Source organism: Dendrobates tinctorius, unplaced genomic scaffold (assembly GCF_039654945.1).
Source record: "Dendrobates tinctorius isolate UK_male_01 unplaced genomic scaffold, ASM3965494v1 ptg000037l, whole genome shotgun sequence".
NCBI classification, from domain to species: domain Eukaryota; kingdom Metazoa; phylum Chordata; class Amphibia; order Anura; family Dendrobatidae; genus Dendrobates; species Dendrobates tinctorius.
Genome location: NW_027361705.1, coordinates 1,188,336 through 1,202,773, shown reverse-complemented (window position 1 = coordinate 1,202,773; position 14,438 = coordinate 1,188,336). Strand labels below are relative to the sequence as shown.

The window sequence follows — 14,438 nt, the reverse complement described above, 5'->3', positions numbered from 1 at the left end:
ACCAGTTCGTATGGCGACAAGAACTGTCGTCTCCAAAGACTAACTCGAATCTACTAAAGCTCTCGCCTGAGGACTGGCGAGCATACAGGGTGGGGGAGTGTGGGAGAGAGTGTCCGCGACGGAACCAAAGGGACCGTCACCTGGGTTCCGGGGGAAACTGTCACCGGGGGACAGAGTTCGGGAACGGACTGTTGTGACAGATAGATGGGCTGGGGGAGGGACCAATATAAAGGAGGCGGGGAATTCCTGGAACGATGAGTCGGCTCAACGGGACAGAGGCAGCAGGAGACTGCGGGAGCGACTAAAGGCTAGAGCGACTTACCAGTGCCAGGGAAGACGCTCACTGATGACTCCAGAGGGACGGCGCCAAGGCGATCCTCCGAGACTTGCTGCCCAGCCCGTGGCCACTGCAGCCCCAGTTCGACCCGCGACCGCTGCCGCCTCACCTCAGTCCGCGGCTGCGGCCTACCCGCGGTCGCCCGCGGCCGTCTCGTTCCAGCTCGCGGCTACGGCCCACTCCCCGCCACCCGCAGCCGTCCAGCTCTCACCAGTGGCCACGGCAAGTACAGTGCCATCGGCAGCCACCACTGTCCCGCTCCAGTCCGCAGCAGGGGCCGAGCCTCTGCTGACCGCGGACTCCCCGTCGCAGCCGTTAGCTGCGCAGGTGGCCTGTCATCCGCCACCTCACATCGCTGCTGCTTGCCCCAGTCCGGGGGTTGCGGCCCATCCGTCCAAGGACTCCGTCGGGGCCTGTGGGGCTCCAGTGTCATCGGCGCGCCGGAGAACGCGAAGACTTCGCCAACGCCTCAGCAACTGTGCCCAGCGACTACTACGCCGAAAGATCACCAAACCGAACGGCGAGGGACGTCTGGACAGCTAAGTTGACTATATAATTACGGACATGTAGTCGGCCATACCGTGGCCCTATAGTGACGACTATTGCCGGACGTAGTCGTGTTCTACCCCGTTTTGTGTTTGCTTGCATAGAGCCCCTGCGAGGGCAGCCCTTGTTACCCCTTTTTGTTGGTCAGGCTGTGACTGAGGATAGTTACCTCTAGGCCTATAAACGTTATTATAAAAAGCAACAAACCATCTCGCGACTCGTCGCTGCATCCTGCGTACCTGCAAGTACCACAATTGTATCACCCTTTCTTAACCTGCATCTGTCTTCCATTCCTTTCTGGACAACAGGGTTAATCCACTTGAAGTCTGGCTTGGAGCTTTGCTTTGCCTTCTGTGTGTTTAATTAGTGCAGTTTGGGGACCTCTGGTTGTGCTAGTCTTAGTTTCTGTTTTCAGTTTGTTTCTGCATCCTTCTCTTTGTTTTCTATTAGGAGGTGACCTGTTTTTGTACCCAGTCCATAGATCTTTCAGGCACCCCCTTCCCCCTAACTATAGGTCTTCGCTTGAGATTAACCTAGGATCGTCGGTGAGTCTATTCACAAGGAATGGGTCGCCCATTCCATCGTAGGGTATCAGCCTAGTCGCAGTGCAGGGTCAGTTTTCCCCCCTCCTACCCCAGTCCTGTGCTGCAGTACCATAACACCTGCGTCACCTATCCAACTCTGCTACATCTATCCTTATCAAATATATATGAATTAATCCAGAATTGACCCAGAAGGGAACAAAAGGTAACTGGAAAGAGTCACTGTAAACAATGTTTCTGTTTGTTTCCACTCTGACCCCTATAATCCTTCACTTTCTAATAACCCCTCTAATCCCTACACCAAGCAAGGAACTGTTCGTCTCTTCTTCAATCCTCCCCATCTATCTCACCTCTTGCTCAGATCTGTTTCTCAACATACAATCCTCTGTCTCCAAACACAGACAGCCGCCTCATGCTCTCTCCTGCTCCCACCTGCTAACACTCTCTCTGCTCCTCCTCACTGCCAGCGATATCTCTCCAATCCTGGTCCTCCTCAGCACATTCCCACAGTCATTTCTACCTCCCATCCACGCCCAATCACAACTTTCTGTAACCAGTCCAACCTTATACACATTTGCCCGGCCCCAGCTTCCTCAGTCCCACTAACGGGAGCTCTGTGGAACGCTCGCTCTGTCTGCAACAAACTTTCCTTCATCCATGATCTTTTTATTACTAACAAACTTTCCTTCTTCACCATCACCGAAACCTGGCTCATTCCCTCTGACACAGCCTCTCATGTGGTGGATTCCACCTTTCCCACACACCCCACCCCAGCAGCAAGCATGGTGGAGGAGTTGGTTTTCTCCTGTCAGATAAATGCTCCTTCACCCCAATCCCACTGCCACCCTCTATTACCCTCCCTTCCTTTGAGGTGCACTCTGTGCGCATCTACTCCTCCTCCAACCTCCAACTATCTGTCATATACCACCCTCTAGAGCCAGCCACCACCTTCTTCGACCACTTCACCACCTAGCTACTTCATTTCCTTTCCATTGATATCCCCACTATCATCTTGGGCAACTTCAACATCCCCATTGACACTTCCCTCTCAGCTGCCACTAAACTTCTATCTCTCACTTCCTCTTTCGGCCTCACTCAATGGTCTTCTGCAGCCACTCACAAAGATGCTCACACACTAGACATCATCTTCACCCGCCTCTGCTCCCTATCTAGCTTCTCTAACGCACCTCTTCCTCTCTCTGGCCACAACCTACTTACATTCTCTTCCCTCTCCTCCTCAGGTCCACAATCCCCACCTCAAAAACTTGCACACCCTCGCCAAAATCTTCAACACCTCGATCTACACTCATTGTCTGAATCCCTCCTCCCTCTTACAGACATAAGTTCCCTACACAATGCGGATGCCGCTGCTGCTCTATATAACGCCACAATAGCTGTAGCTTTGGAATCAGTTGCCCCTCTCAAACATACCAAAGCTCGCAAAATTAACAGACAGCCCTGGCTCACCAGTCTGAACAAAGAACTGAGGCAGGCTTCCAGGGCTGCTGAGGGAAAAGCTCCCACTTGAGTGAGGACTTCATCGCATTCAAACAGTCCCTCACTACTTTCACGGACACACTCGCTGCTGCAAAACAAACCTACTTCTCATCACTCATATCCTCCCTGTCTCACAACCCTAAACAGTTATTCAACACCTTCAATTCTCTCCTCCCCATAGCACCTCCTCCCTCTCCACTCATCTCAGCTGAAGACTTTGCCTCATTTTTCAAGTCGAAGATTGATAACATCAGAGACAGTCTTGATCAACAACCCCCAGTGCCCTTCTTCCTAACTGCCCTGCCATCCTCCTCCAAAACCAACTTCTCCACCATTACAGAAGATCGACTCTCCACTCTACTCTCAAGATCACATCTCACTACCTGTGCACTTGACCCAATCCCATTCCACTTCATCACAAACCTCACCACAGTCTTCATCCCAACCCTAACCCACCTCTTCAACCTATCACTAACAACTGGTGTTTCCCCCTCAAGCTTTAAGCATGCCTCAATCACACCTGTCCTCAAAAAGCCCTCTCTTGACCCATCCTCTGTATTTAGCTATCGCCCTATATCACTTCTCCCCTATGCCTCAAAACTACTGGAACAACACGTCCATCTTGAACTGTCCTCCCACCTCTCTTCTTGCTCCCTCCTTGACCAATTACAATCTGGCTTCTGGCCACACCACTCCAATGAAACTGCCCTAACTCAGGTCACCAATCACCTACTAGCCACCAAGGCCAAGCAACACTACTCTGTCCTCCTCCTCCTGGACCTGTCCTCTGCCTTTGACACAGTGGACCATTCCCTATTACTACAGACCCTCTCATCTCTTGATATCACAGACTTGGCCCTATCTTGGATTGCATCATACCTAACAGACCGGTCATTCAGCGTCTCCCACTCGCACACCATCTCCTCACCGCGCCCCCTATCCGTCGGAGTCCCGCAAGGTTCAGTCCTAGGGCCCCTGCTCTTCTCCATTTACACCTTCGGCCTTGAACAGCTCATAGATCTCTTGACTTTCAGTATCACCTCTATGCTGATGACACACAGATCTACATCTCTGGACCAGATATCACCTCCCTACTAAACAGAATCCCTCAATGTCTGTCTGCTATTTCATCCTTCTTCTCCTGTACAGTGTCCATTTTAGGACATGATCATATATCAAAATCAAACATCAGAAATACTCTGTCTGATACCTGAATCTCATAACTGATGTCTGAGACTTGATTGCTATCAAAAATCAAACATCAAAATGCTTTTCAGATACAGTACTTGAGTGGATCATTTCATAAGGGAAGAAAAAGGATCCTTAAACAGCCTGTAGAGCTGTTGGCTGACTGGTCAAGCAACTAGTTTATGGAATGGGAAATTTGTTGGTTCTAATCCCACATCAGATTTTTATATATATATTTTTTTTTAACTAGCAGATTATCACACAAAATCCTATCGTGCTTCTTTTAATATCTGACATTCTTACTATCTTCCTTTCGTAATAAAATAATCTCTAGTCTAACGGTGAACCATCTGCATTCCACTTTTAATAGGACATTCTTATTATCCTCCTGATTTCTAGTTAAATAATCTTCTATAGCCTAAGGGTGTGAAGTATCTGCATGAAATATAGTTTTGGTTTAAAATAATAAGAAAAATTATAAAAATTAAAAATGAAGTTCCATTGCTAGGATTTGAACTCACAACCCCTTGTTTATAATCCTATACACAGTACATTACCACTACACTATAGTGGCAACTGCATAGTTGTTGAGAATGAGTGTGATACTTGACTTAATTCATTCAAACATCAAAATTTTTTCGTTTGATACCTGATACTTGATACTTTATCAAACATCAAACATCAAAATGTTTTTGTCTGAGACCTACAAAAAAGGGGGAGACAGAAGCGCACAATAGGGTCTTATCCAATGATATAAACGTTTCACAGATATGGATCCACTCACCTGGTTCAGTTGTGTGGAACACAACAACCATAAGCACAAATGGGTAGGATCCGATGAACTGCAGCAATCAGCCGGTCACTAGAATTGCATATATAGGAAGGAGAGAAGTCCGGCTTTCAAGATCGCGCTGTTCCAGTCCAGAGTTCACAAGGAGTTAATCCAAGGACCAAGCAGTGATTATAACTTTCTTTTTATTCCATAAACTCTACGCGTTTCGTGTACACACTGTACACTTCCTCAGGAGCAAAAGTTACACTGGCATCACATTCCATTCTCCTTATATACTAGCTCCCCCAGGAAGTGAGGTAGATGCTCATTGCACTTAAAAAAATTCACACATAACTATCAACATAATATAAAATCACGAAAATCACTAAAATTCATCTAAAAAACACACTTCTATAAAAACACACATTTGTAAAACTTCACACTAGAAAAAATGTAAAACATTATAATAAAATTATGATTATACTCAATAAAAATCTAAATTTCTTGGTACATCATATCAATTAGCAGAACAACATTCACAAATCTCTTATATAACCGCACTTATATTTTCCTTTCAGTATTAACCCTTCATTCAACATATTATACTTTCCTTATATTTCAGGCAGATGATCATATACTAATAAATGTATGTACTCCTATGTGGATTTGATCCTGCACAGCAGACCCATGCTTTGCACTCAAGAAACTTTTCTGTTCTCTCAGCCAAAGGCTCCACATCTCCAGAGCTATCAGTTCCTTTTCAAGGCACCAGCCAACTATTCCAGTCATAGTAAAATACCGCCGATAGTATCTCTTTATATGTTAGCGATATGATCATTCCCTTGCTGTAATGTTATAGCATGGACATCACTCAATTATCAGATACCAATACTACTCCAATCCTTAGCAGACAAATATGCAGAGCACCAAAATTATTTAAAGATATCAGATATTTCATTTAAACCGTATGGTTGCAGAGTCTGCAACCTATGAATCCAATAAATTTCCTTTCTTCTCAGAATGACACTCCTGTTCACAGTGTCTTCTGAAACATAATCAATTGGGGCCACTTTAATACATGGTTTCTTCCCATGTCTTATAGTGCAATGTTTTGATACCCCATGGAACATAAAACCTTCAATTATATTGTGTCTGTGCGTGTGTGTCTGATATCTTTAAATAATTTTGGTGCTCTGCATATTTGTCTGCTAAGGATTGGAGTAGTATTGGCATCTGATAATTGAGTGATGTCCATGCTATAACATTACAGCAAGGGAATGATTTGAAAAGGAAAAGGAACTGATAGCTCTGAGGAAGTGCACACGAAACGCGTAGAGTTTATGGAATAAAAAGAAAGTTATAATCACTGCTTGGTCCTTGGATTAACTCCTTGTGAACTCTGGACTGGAACAGCGCGATCTTGAAAGCCGGACTTTTCTCCTTCCTATATTTGTCTGAGACCTGACACTTGACCAGTCAAAGATCAAAATCAAAATGTTTTTCAGATACACCTCACTACAGTACTTGCATGGTTCATCTCATAAGGGAAGAAAAAGCATCCTCTTACAGTCTATTAAGCTGGTGGCTGAGTGATGGGTTCGAATCCCACATGTTGTTTTTTTGTTTTTATACAGCAGATTACCACATAAAATCCAATCGTGCTTCACTTTTAACATCTGACATTCTTATTATCCTCCTGATGTGTTAGTAAAGAGTTTCGGACATGCTGTGTCTAATGATCAAATTACTTCATAGAATTTTTTTCTTTGCATTCACCCAAGAACTGGCTACAAACTCATGAGCACTAGGTGGTGTCACTAATCCCCTGTGTACAAGGCATGGTCCTACTGTAGCAGCAAAAAACAGAGCTATGGGTGTGTCCTACACTGCCTGGTTCTGCAGGGGACGTGCGTCTGTTCATTGCCATCTCACAGATCTGCGGAGCATCGGTTCTCTCTGTAAGGCCGGCGTCACACAATACCGTAGAATACGGCCGAGTGCTATGCGAGAAAACATTGGCCCAGTGTTAATCTATGGGGCAGCTCCCATCAGCGTTTATTTTATCAGGCGTATTCAGCGTGCGTGTAAAATCACAGCAGTCTGCGATTGGCACCGAGATTCGGATGAGACTCGCCAATGCAAGTCTATGGGTGCGAGAAAAAAATCGCACAGCACTCGCACCGTGCAAGGCCTGTCCGATTTCTATGCACCAGTGTCCTTTGAAAAAACAGCAATTCATGTGCTGCATACAGTAAAATCACACTGACGGGTTACAATAGAAAAGATGGAATAGATATATAAAATTGTCAGTGACACACACATATATGTATATATATATATATATATATATATATATATATATATATATATATATATATAGAGATAGATAGATAGATAGATAGATAGATAGATAGATAGATAGATAGATAGATAGAAGAAAAGCCGGTAATGCAGCAGTCACGGCAGTGTGACATCACAGCAGGAGCCGCCAGGATAGAAGAGATGGATTACATACAGTAAATACACACAGAATAGGCAGATGTATGGATGTATGTGACATATACAATTAGTGTGTGTGCAGCTTACTGTACTTGTTTTTAATTAATAAAAGATTATTTTTCTAGCAAAAGTGGCGTGAGCTCCCGTGCAATTTTTGCAACCAGCAGAAGGAAAGCTGATGACTGAGGGCTGTTTTTTATAGCCTGTCAGTGATCTGACATTACATAGTGATGTCCTATACTGGGACAATGTAAAAAAGTTAAAAAAAAATTACAAAGCATAACATTTTTTTTTTTAAAATCCTTAAGGCTATGTGCCCACGTAGGGTTTTTCATGCGATTTTTTTCCTGAGCAGAAATGCATGCCCTTGACAGGGAAAATACATGCGCTTTTTGACACGCGTTTTTGACGCAATTGTCAAGTGTTTTGACATGCGTTTTCCCATGCGTTCTTGCCCATATAATTGATGGTATGCGGAATCGCGGGCGATTCCGCAAAATTAATGAACATGCTGCGTTTTTTACCGCTAAGCGATTCCGCAGCGGTAAAAAACGCACCATTGGAACAACATGTGCGTTTTCTATTACAAATGCATGTAATGCTTTTTTTAAGGTATCAGTTATCAGGTATGAGACATCAGGTATGAGACATCAGGTATCAGACATCAGGTATCAGACATCAGACATCAGACATCAGACATCAGACATCAGACATCAGACATCAGACATCAGACATCAGACATCAGACATCAGACATCAGACATCAGACATCAGACATCAGACATATCAGGTATCAGACAGAGTATTTCTGATGTTTGATTTTGATATATGATCATGTCCTAAAAAGTACAGTGTCCATTTTAGGACATGATCATATATCAAAATCAAACATCAGAAATACTCTGTCTGATACCTGATTCTCATACCTGATAACTGATGCCTGATGTCTGAGACTTGATTGCTATCAAAAATCAAACATCATTCGAATCCCACCAAGGACAACATCTGCAAGGAGTTTGTATGTTCTCCCCGTGTTTGCGTGGACCGGGTTCCTGGTTTCCTCCCACATTCCGAAGACATACTGATAGGGAATTTAGATTGTGAGCCCCATCGGGGACAGTGATGATAATGTGTGCAAAATTGTAAAGCGCTGTGGAATATGTTAGCGCTATATAAAAATACAGATTATTATTATTTTCTATCACAACTGCCCTGGGACAAAAGCTCTGCCTGTGGAGAGCTATTCCAACTCTGCTGCATCACACCATCAGTCCCAGAGGATCTGCACTGCAGTGCTGGTCACCTCTGACCAGAAACCACCAGTGGCATCACAAACTTCTCTACACATAGACTTTATTCCTCGTCACTGTTACGGATCTGCAGCACAGGACTAGGGAAGAAGGGAGAAAACTAACCCTGCACTATGACTAGGCTGATACCCTACGATGGAGTGGGCGACCCATTCCTTGTGAAAAGACCCACCGACGATCCTAGGATAATCTCAAGTGAAGACCTATAGATAGGGGGACGGGGGTCCCTGAAAGATCTAAGAACTGGGTAAAAAACAGATAACCTCCTAATAAAAAACAAAGAGGGCTGCAGAAACAAACTGAAAACAGATACTAAGACTAGCAGAACCACAGGTCCCAGCACTGTATTAATTAAACACACAAAAGGCAAAGCAAAGCTCCATGCCATAACTCAAGCGGATTAACGCTGTTGTCCAGCAAGGACTGGGAGACAGTGCAGCTTAATAAAGGGTGATACAATCACCTGACCAAAGACCAGCAGCAAGAACACTACAAGAAAATGGCAGATAGTCACAAACTAAACAGATTCTAACAGTCACTTCATCTTTTACATGGACACTCAGGGCCACGGACCGGGTCACTGCTGCCATGACACATCCCTTTAAGACACCAACCCGGTACCAAGTATCCAACGGCCCCTAGGAGCGATCCAAGTGCACCAGCAGAGGAAGTGACCAAGCTCCATGGCTCCAGGTCACACCAACCACCCACCAGGTCATGACACAGCAGCAACACCAAGTGAATAGATCTAGAAAAAACTCACCTTCCATATGTTCTCAGACTGTGAGTGGAAAGCAGACATGGGCAGAACTTCCCTTGCAGTCACCTGCTAATTTAAAAACACCTGGTGACCTGGGAGCAGCACTGGTCCAAGCAAAACAACAAAGATGAGTCCGTATGCAATGTGCCATAACGATAGAAAAAGGACATGGAGACCACATCCAAAAATCACACATGGATCTAATGCCGCTAGGTGGAAATGTAGTAACCTACATGCATAATATGCATTTGTAATGTGTAAATGTGAGTACATGGATATTCATGTGTGTGTAATGTGTATGTTTGTAGGTTTCATGTGCTTATGTAAATGTGTGTACCGTGTATTAGCATGTACAGTTAGGTCCATATACTGTATATTTGGACAGAGACAACATTTTTCTAATTTTGGTTCTAGACATTACCACAATGAATTTTAAACAAAACAATTCAGATGCAGTTGAAGTTCAGACTTTCAGATTTCATTTGAGGGTATCCACATTAAAATTGGATGAAGGGTTTAGGAGTTTCAGCTCCTTAACATGTGCCACCCTGTTTTTAAAGGGACCAAAAGTAATTGGACAGATTAAATAATTGTAAATAAAATGTTCATTTCTAGTACTTGGTTGAAACCCGTTTGTTGGCAATGACTGCCTGAAGTCTTGAACTCATGGACATCACCAGACGCTGTTTCCCCTCCTTTTTATGCTCTGCCAGGCCTTCACTGCGGTGATTTTCAGTTGCTGTTTGTTTGTGGGCCTTTCTGTCTGAAGTTTAGTCTTTAACAAGTGAAATGCATGCTCAATTGGGTTGAGATCAGGTGACTGACTTGGCCATTCAAGAATATTCCACTTCTTTGCTTTAATAAACTCCTGGGTTGCTTTGGCTTTATGTTTTGGGTCATTGTCCATCTGTAGTTTGAAACGCCGACCAGTTTGTCTGCATTTGGCTGTATCTGAGCAAACAGTATGGCTCTCAATACCTCAGAATTCATTCGGCTGCTTCTGTCCTGTGTCACATCATCAATAAACACTAGTGACCCAGTGCCACTGGCAGCCATGCATGCCCAAGCCATCACACTGCCTCCACCGTGTTTTACAGATGATGTGGTGTGCTTTGGGTCATGAGCTGTATCACGCCTTCGCCATACTTTTCTCTTTCCATCATTCTGGTAGAGGTTGATCTTGGTTTTATCTGTCCAAAGAAAGTTCTTCCAGAACTGTGCTGGCTTTTTTAGATGTTTTTTTAGCAAAGTCCAGTCTAGCCTTTTTATTCTTGATGCTTATGAGTGGCTTGCACCATGCAGTGAACCCTCTGTATTTACTTTCATGCAGTCTTCTCTTTATGGTAGATTTGGATATTGATACGCCTACCTCCTGGAGAGTGTTGTTCACTTGGTTGGCTGTTATGAAGGGGTTTCTCTTCACCATGGAGATAATTCTGCGATCATCCACCACTGTTGTCTTCCGTGGGCGCCCAGGTCTTTTTGCATTGATGAGTTAATCAGTGCTTTCTTTCTCAGGATGTACCAAACTGTATATTTTGCCACTCCTAATGTTGTAGCAATTTCTCGGATGGGTTTTTTCTGTTTTTGCAGCTTAAGGATGGCTTGTTTCACCTGCATGGAGAGCTCCTTTGACCGCATGTTTTCTTCACAGCAAAACCTTCCAAATGCAAGCACCACACCTCAAATCAACACCAGGCCTTTTATCTGCTTACATGAGAATGACATAACTAAGGGATTGCCCACACCTGTCCATGAAATAGCCTTGGAGTCAATTGTCCAATTACTTTTGGTCCCTTTAAAATCAGGGTGGCACATGTTAAGGAGCTGAAACTCGTAAACCCTTCAAACCCTTCCAATTTTAATGTGGATACCCTCAAATGAAAACTGAAAGTCTGAACTTCAACTGCATCTGAATTGTTTTGTTTAAAATTCATTGTGGTAATGTCTAGAACCAAAATTAGAAAAATGTTGACTCTGTCCAAATATATATGGACCTAACTGTATAATGTGTATATGTGAAAATTGTAAATGCCTGCAGTAATGTCAGCCCCTGACAAAGGTGAGCATAATGATGTCATCAAGCCAGCCTTCATTTTTGCATCCTGCAGTCAGAAGAGAGTTTCTCACCTCACGTACAGTAAATGCAATGTGACTCTGGTCGCAATCTTCACCACTAATGTTGTTATGCTGATTGACGCTGTTGAGGAAAAGCATTGCACCACTATATGTAACATGAAACTTTGCTTCTTCTAGAGTCCTAGAAAATGAGGAGGGTAGGAAGGAATATCTGGTCTATCCCACCAGCAAGAACCATTGTCCTAACCAGAAAGGGAGAAAAGTTCCATTGAAGGGCAGCGGGCGCAGAATTGATTACATGCTGTATTCTGAGGAGGGACTCAATATGGAATGGAAAATGGTAAGTGCCTGAATGTGTGTGATTTGCATTTTTTCTCTGTTAAAGGGATGGTCTGGAACTAAAATGTATTTTCCTCCTAAATGTCTTTCTATTTAATGTCATAATCTAATCTCTTTTCTAATATACTGTAATTGAAAAGTCCCCATCATTTCCTCACTACACTATCTAACTGCATTTTTTTTTTTACTACTTCCACTTTGATGACACTTCATTTGAGAATCCCAGTTCATGCTGGAATAGTCAAATGAGTTGTCATCAGGGGGCAGCAGCGGCTGCGATCACTGCTGCAGAGGCTGCAGTCACTGCCGCAGCCGCTGCTTCCACCCTGAAACAAAGTATCATACGTGACATCCGTTTCAGGGCAGGGCTACTCCCTGCTCAGTGGAGCATGTGTTAGTTGTCAATCCCTACATCTGCTCAGTCAATGTGTCTTGTCGTGTGCAATATTCTTTTCAATGCTCAGTGACAGTGCACTCTTTCACTGCCTCTCATCAGAAGTAACAAGGTGGCAAGAGAACGCATGGTCAGTGCATGTTGTAAGAAGAATACCCTGCGTGCAGAGACCACCATTGAACTCCACTATAACCCGCAACATGACAATGTATAAAATGTGCTGCACACAGTTATGCTGTACGAATAACACTACTGTGTGCACTTAATTTTATAAATAGTTATGTCTAGGTTTATAGTGGTATATTCTCATGCTTGCTGTATTGTGGTAGTATAGTTACCTAGTAGCATTGTTTCTATGGGGAAATAATGATACCTAATGGATGTAAAATAGAGTGGCTATGGGCATGTATGACACTGGACTGTAAGGCTTTCGTGGGGCAGAGGGGTGACAGAGTGTAGATGAGGGAAGATGGTGAAATTTAATATGTAAATCATTTTCAGATTTATATAAAAGTGCTACAGAAAAGTTATGCTCTTTTCTTATTTTAGGAAATTGAAGAATACAGTTTTATTACACAACTAGCTGGACTTACAGACCACGTGCCAGTAGCAATGCGACTGACTGTTTCTGCTGGGGAAGAAGAGTCTTAAGCAGGACTGTTGACTCTGCCAGTATTAATTGGGAAACTACATACAGTATGGCCTAGGGGGTTCCTTGAAGCCCCAGAATCTGAAGTAGGGAGATTTCTCCAGCGTCCTAATGGAGCCACTGGAGTCCGCCATAATTTGGACTGCGTGAAGGAGGTGGATATGAAGAGAGTTCAGAGGCTTCCTCACTTGTGCCACTGGGTACCAGTGCAGCTCCTGCAGCCCACCAGCCACCCTCTCTGTGGTTATCAGTGTATGCGGAACTAAAACAGATTTAGTGCCATTCTAACCAAGATGTTTTTATACCACTGTATAGCACAATTTAGCTTGTAAGCGTGATATGCTAGTCAATATTTTTTTTTTCTTGTTTTTTTTTCCTCATTTTGGCATAATCTTTGTATATCTAAAGAAAAACACGGACCATTTATCTTTTATTTTTAGGCTCTTGTTGTAGTTCTGAAAAGCTCCACTAGCATGTGCTGTAATTGCATGAGGCTCCGCATACAAAAATGTAAAAAAATATAAAAAACAAAACAGAAACATCCAATTTCACCTTGACGATTTTTAAGGGATACATCCAAGAAAATGAACTGCAAATTAGGAAACCGGTTGTTTCCATGATTGGCTTATACTTTTTTAATGGCTTTGCAGGAATTTCTTTACTCTCTTTTTTCAATAGTTATAGAAACAAAACAATAAAATATCACCCTGCTTTTACCAATGTGGTTTCTTTTGACCAGTTTCTCAGTAGTTGGGGAATCATTAGGTATGTGCACACCATGTTTCTTTCAGGCTGGTATTCCCCGTAACCCGACTGAAAAAGTGCTAAATCAACGTCAAAGAGAATGAACATATAAGCGCTGCAGTATAAAATCAACTTGCTCTTCATATGTTCAGTCTTTAAAGTTTTTATTTTATCCACTTCAGGTTTCCAAAGGCACCAAGCGCTCAAAAGAAAAAAGGAGTTCACTAGCTTATTCAATACAAGCGTAAAAAGAAAGGCGACAACAAAAGATGCCAAAAGACATGATTCAGGGTGAAAAGACACCTGAAACGTCTTTCTCAGAAAAATTGGCTGGATTTGCACACCTCTAAAAGACATGGTGTGCACTGTGCACTGTGCACATACCCTATGGGTGGAAACCTCTGGTTACCTAATAATTTAAAAGTATCAGATCAAGGTAGCTTCAGTTTTGTCTGGTCTTTACCAAATCAGTAGGGGATAAGATAAAAGAATGAAAAGAGCAGCTAAATATTTTTTATCTTGACATTCAAAAAAGTCTAAATGTAGAATGGATGACAGGACAATTGTGTACAAGATAATTGTGTACGGACTATTGTGTACAGACAATTGTGTACAGGCCAATTGTGTACAATGACAATTGTGTACAAGGCAATTGTGTACAAGGCGATTGCCCTGTACACAATTGTCCTTGTACACAATTGTCCTTGGACACAATTGTCCTTGGACACAATTGTCCTTGGACACAATTTTCTGTACACAATTGTCCGTACACAATTATCTTGT

At 43.2% G+C, this 14,438-nt stretch overlaps 1 protein-coding gene across 7 annotated transcripts in view; it reads left to right on the top strand.

Annotated features, from left to right (window-relative positions):
• The window catches only part of LOC141088011 (sphingomyelin phosphodiesterase 3-like), an 854,992-nt gene extending 841,361 nt beyond the window's left edge, over window positions 1–13,631 (top strand). For all 7 annotated transcript variants that reach the window (XM_073573854.1, XM_073573852.1, XM_073573848.1 and 4 more), the window contains 2 exons: window positions 11,707–11,869; window positions 12,812–13,631. In XM_073573854.1, the coding sequence (XP_073429955.1) occupies window positions 11,707–11,869; window positions 12,812–12,913 (265 nt within the window). In that variant the 3' untranslated portion in view covers window positions 12,914–13,631. The remainder of the gene's footprint in view (window positions 1–11,706; window positions 11,870–12,811) is intronic.
• Window positions 13,632–14,438: the final 807 nt, after the last annotated feature.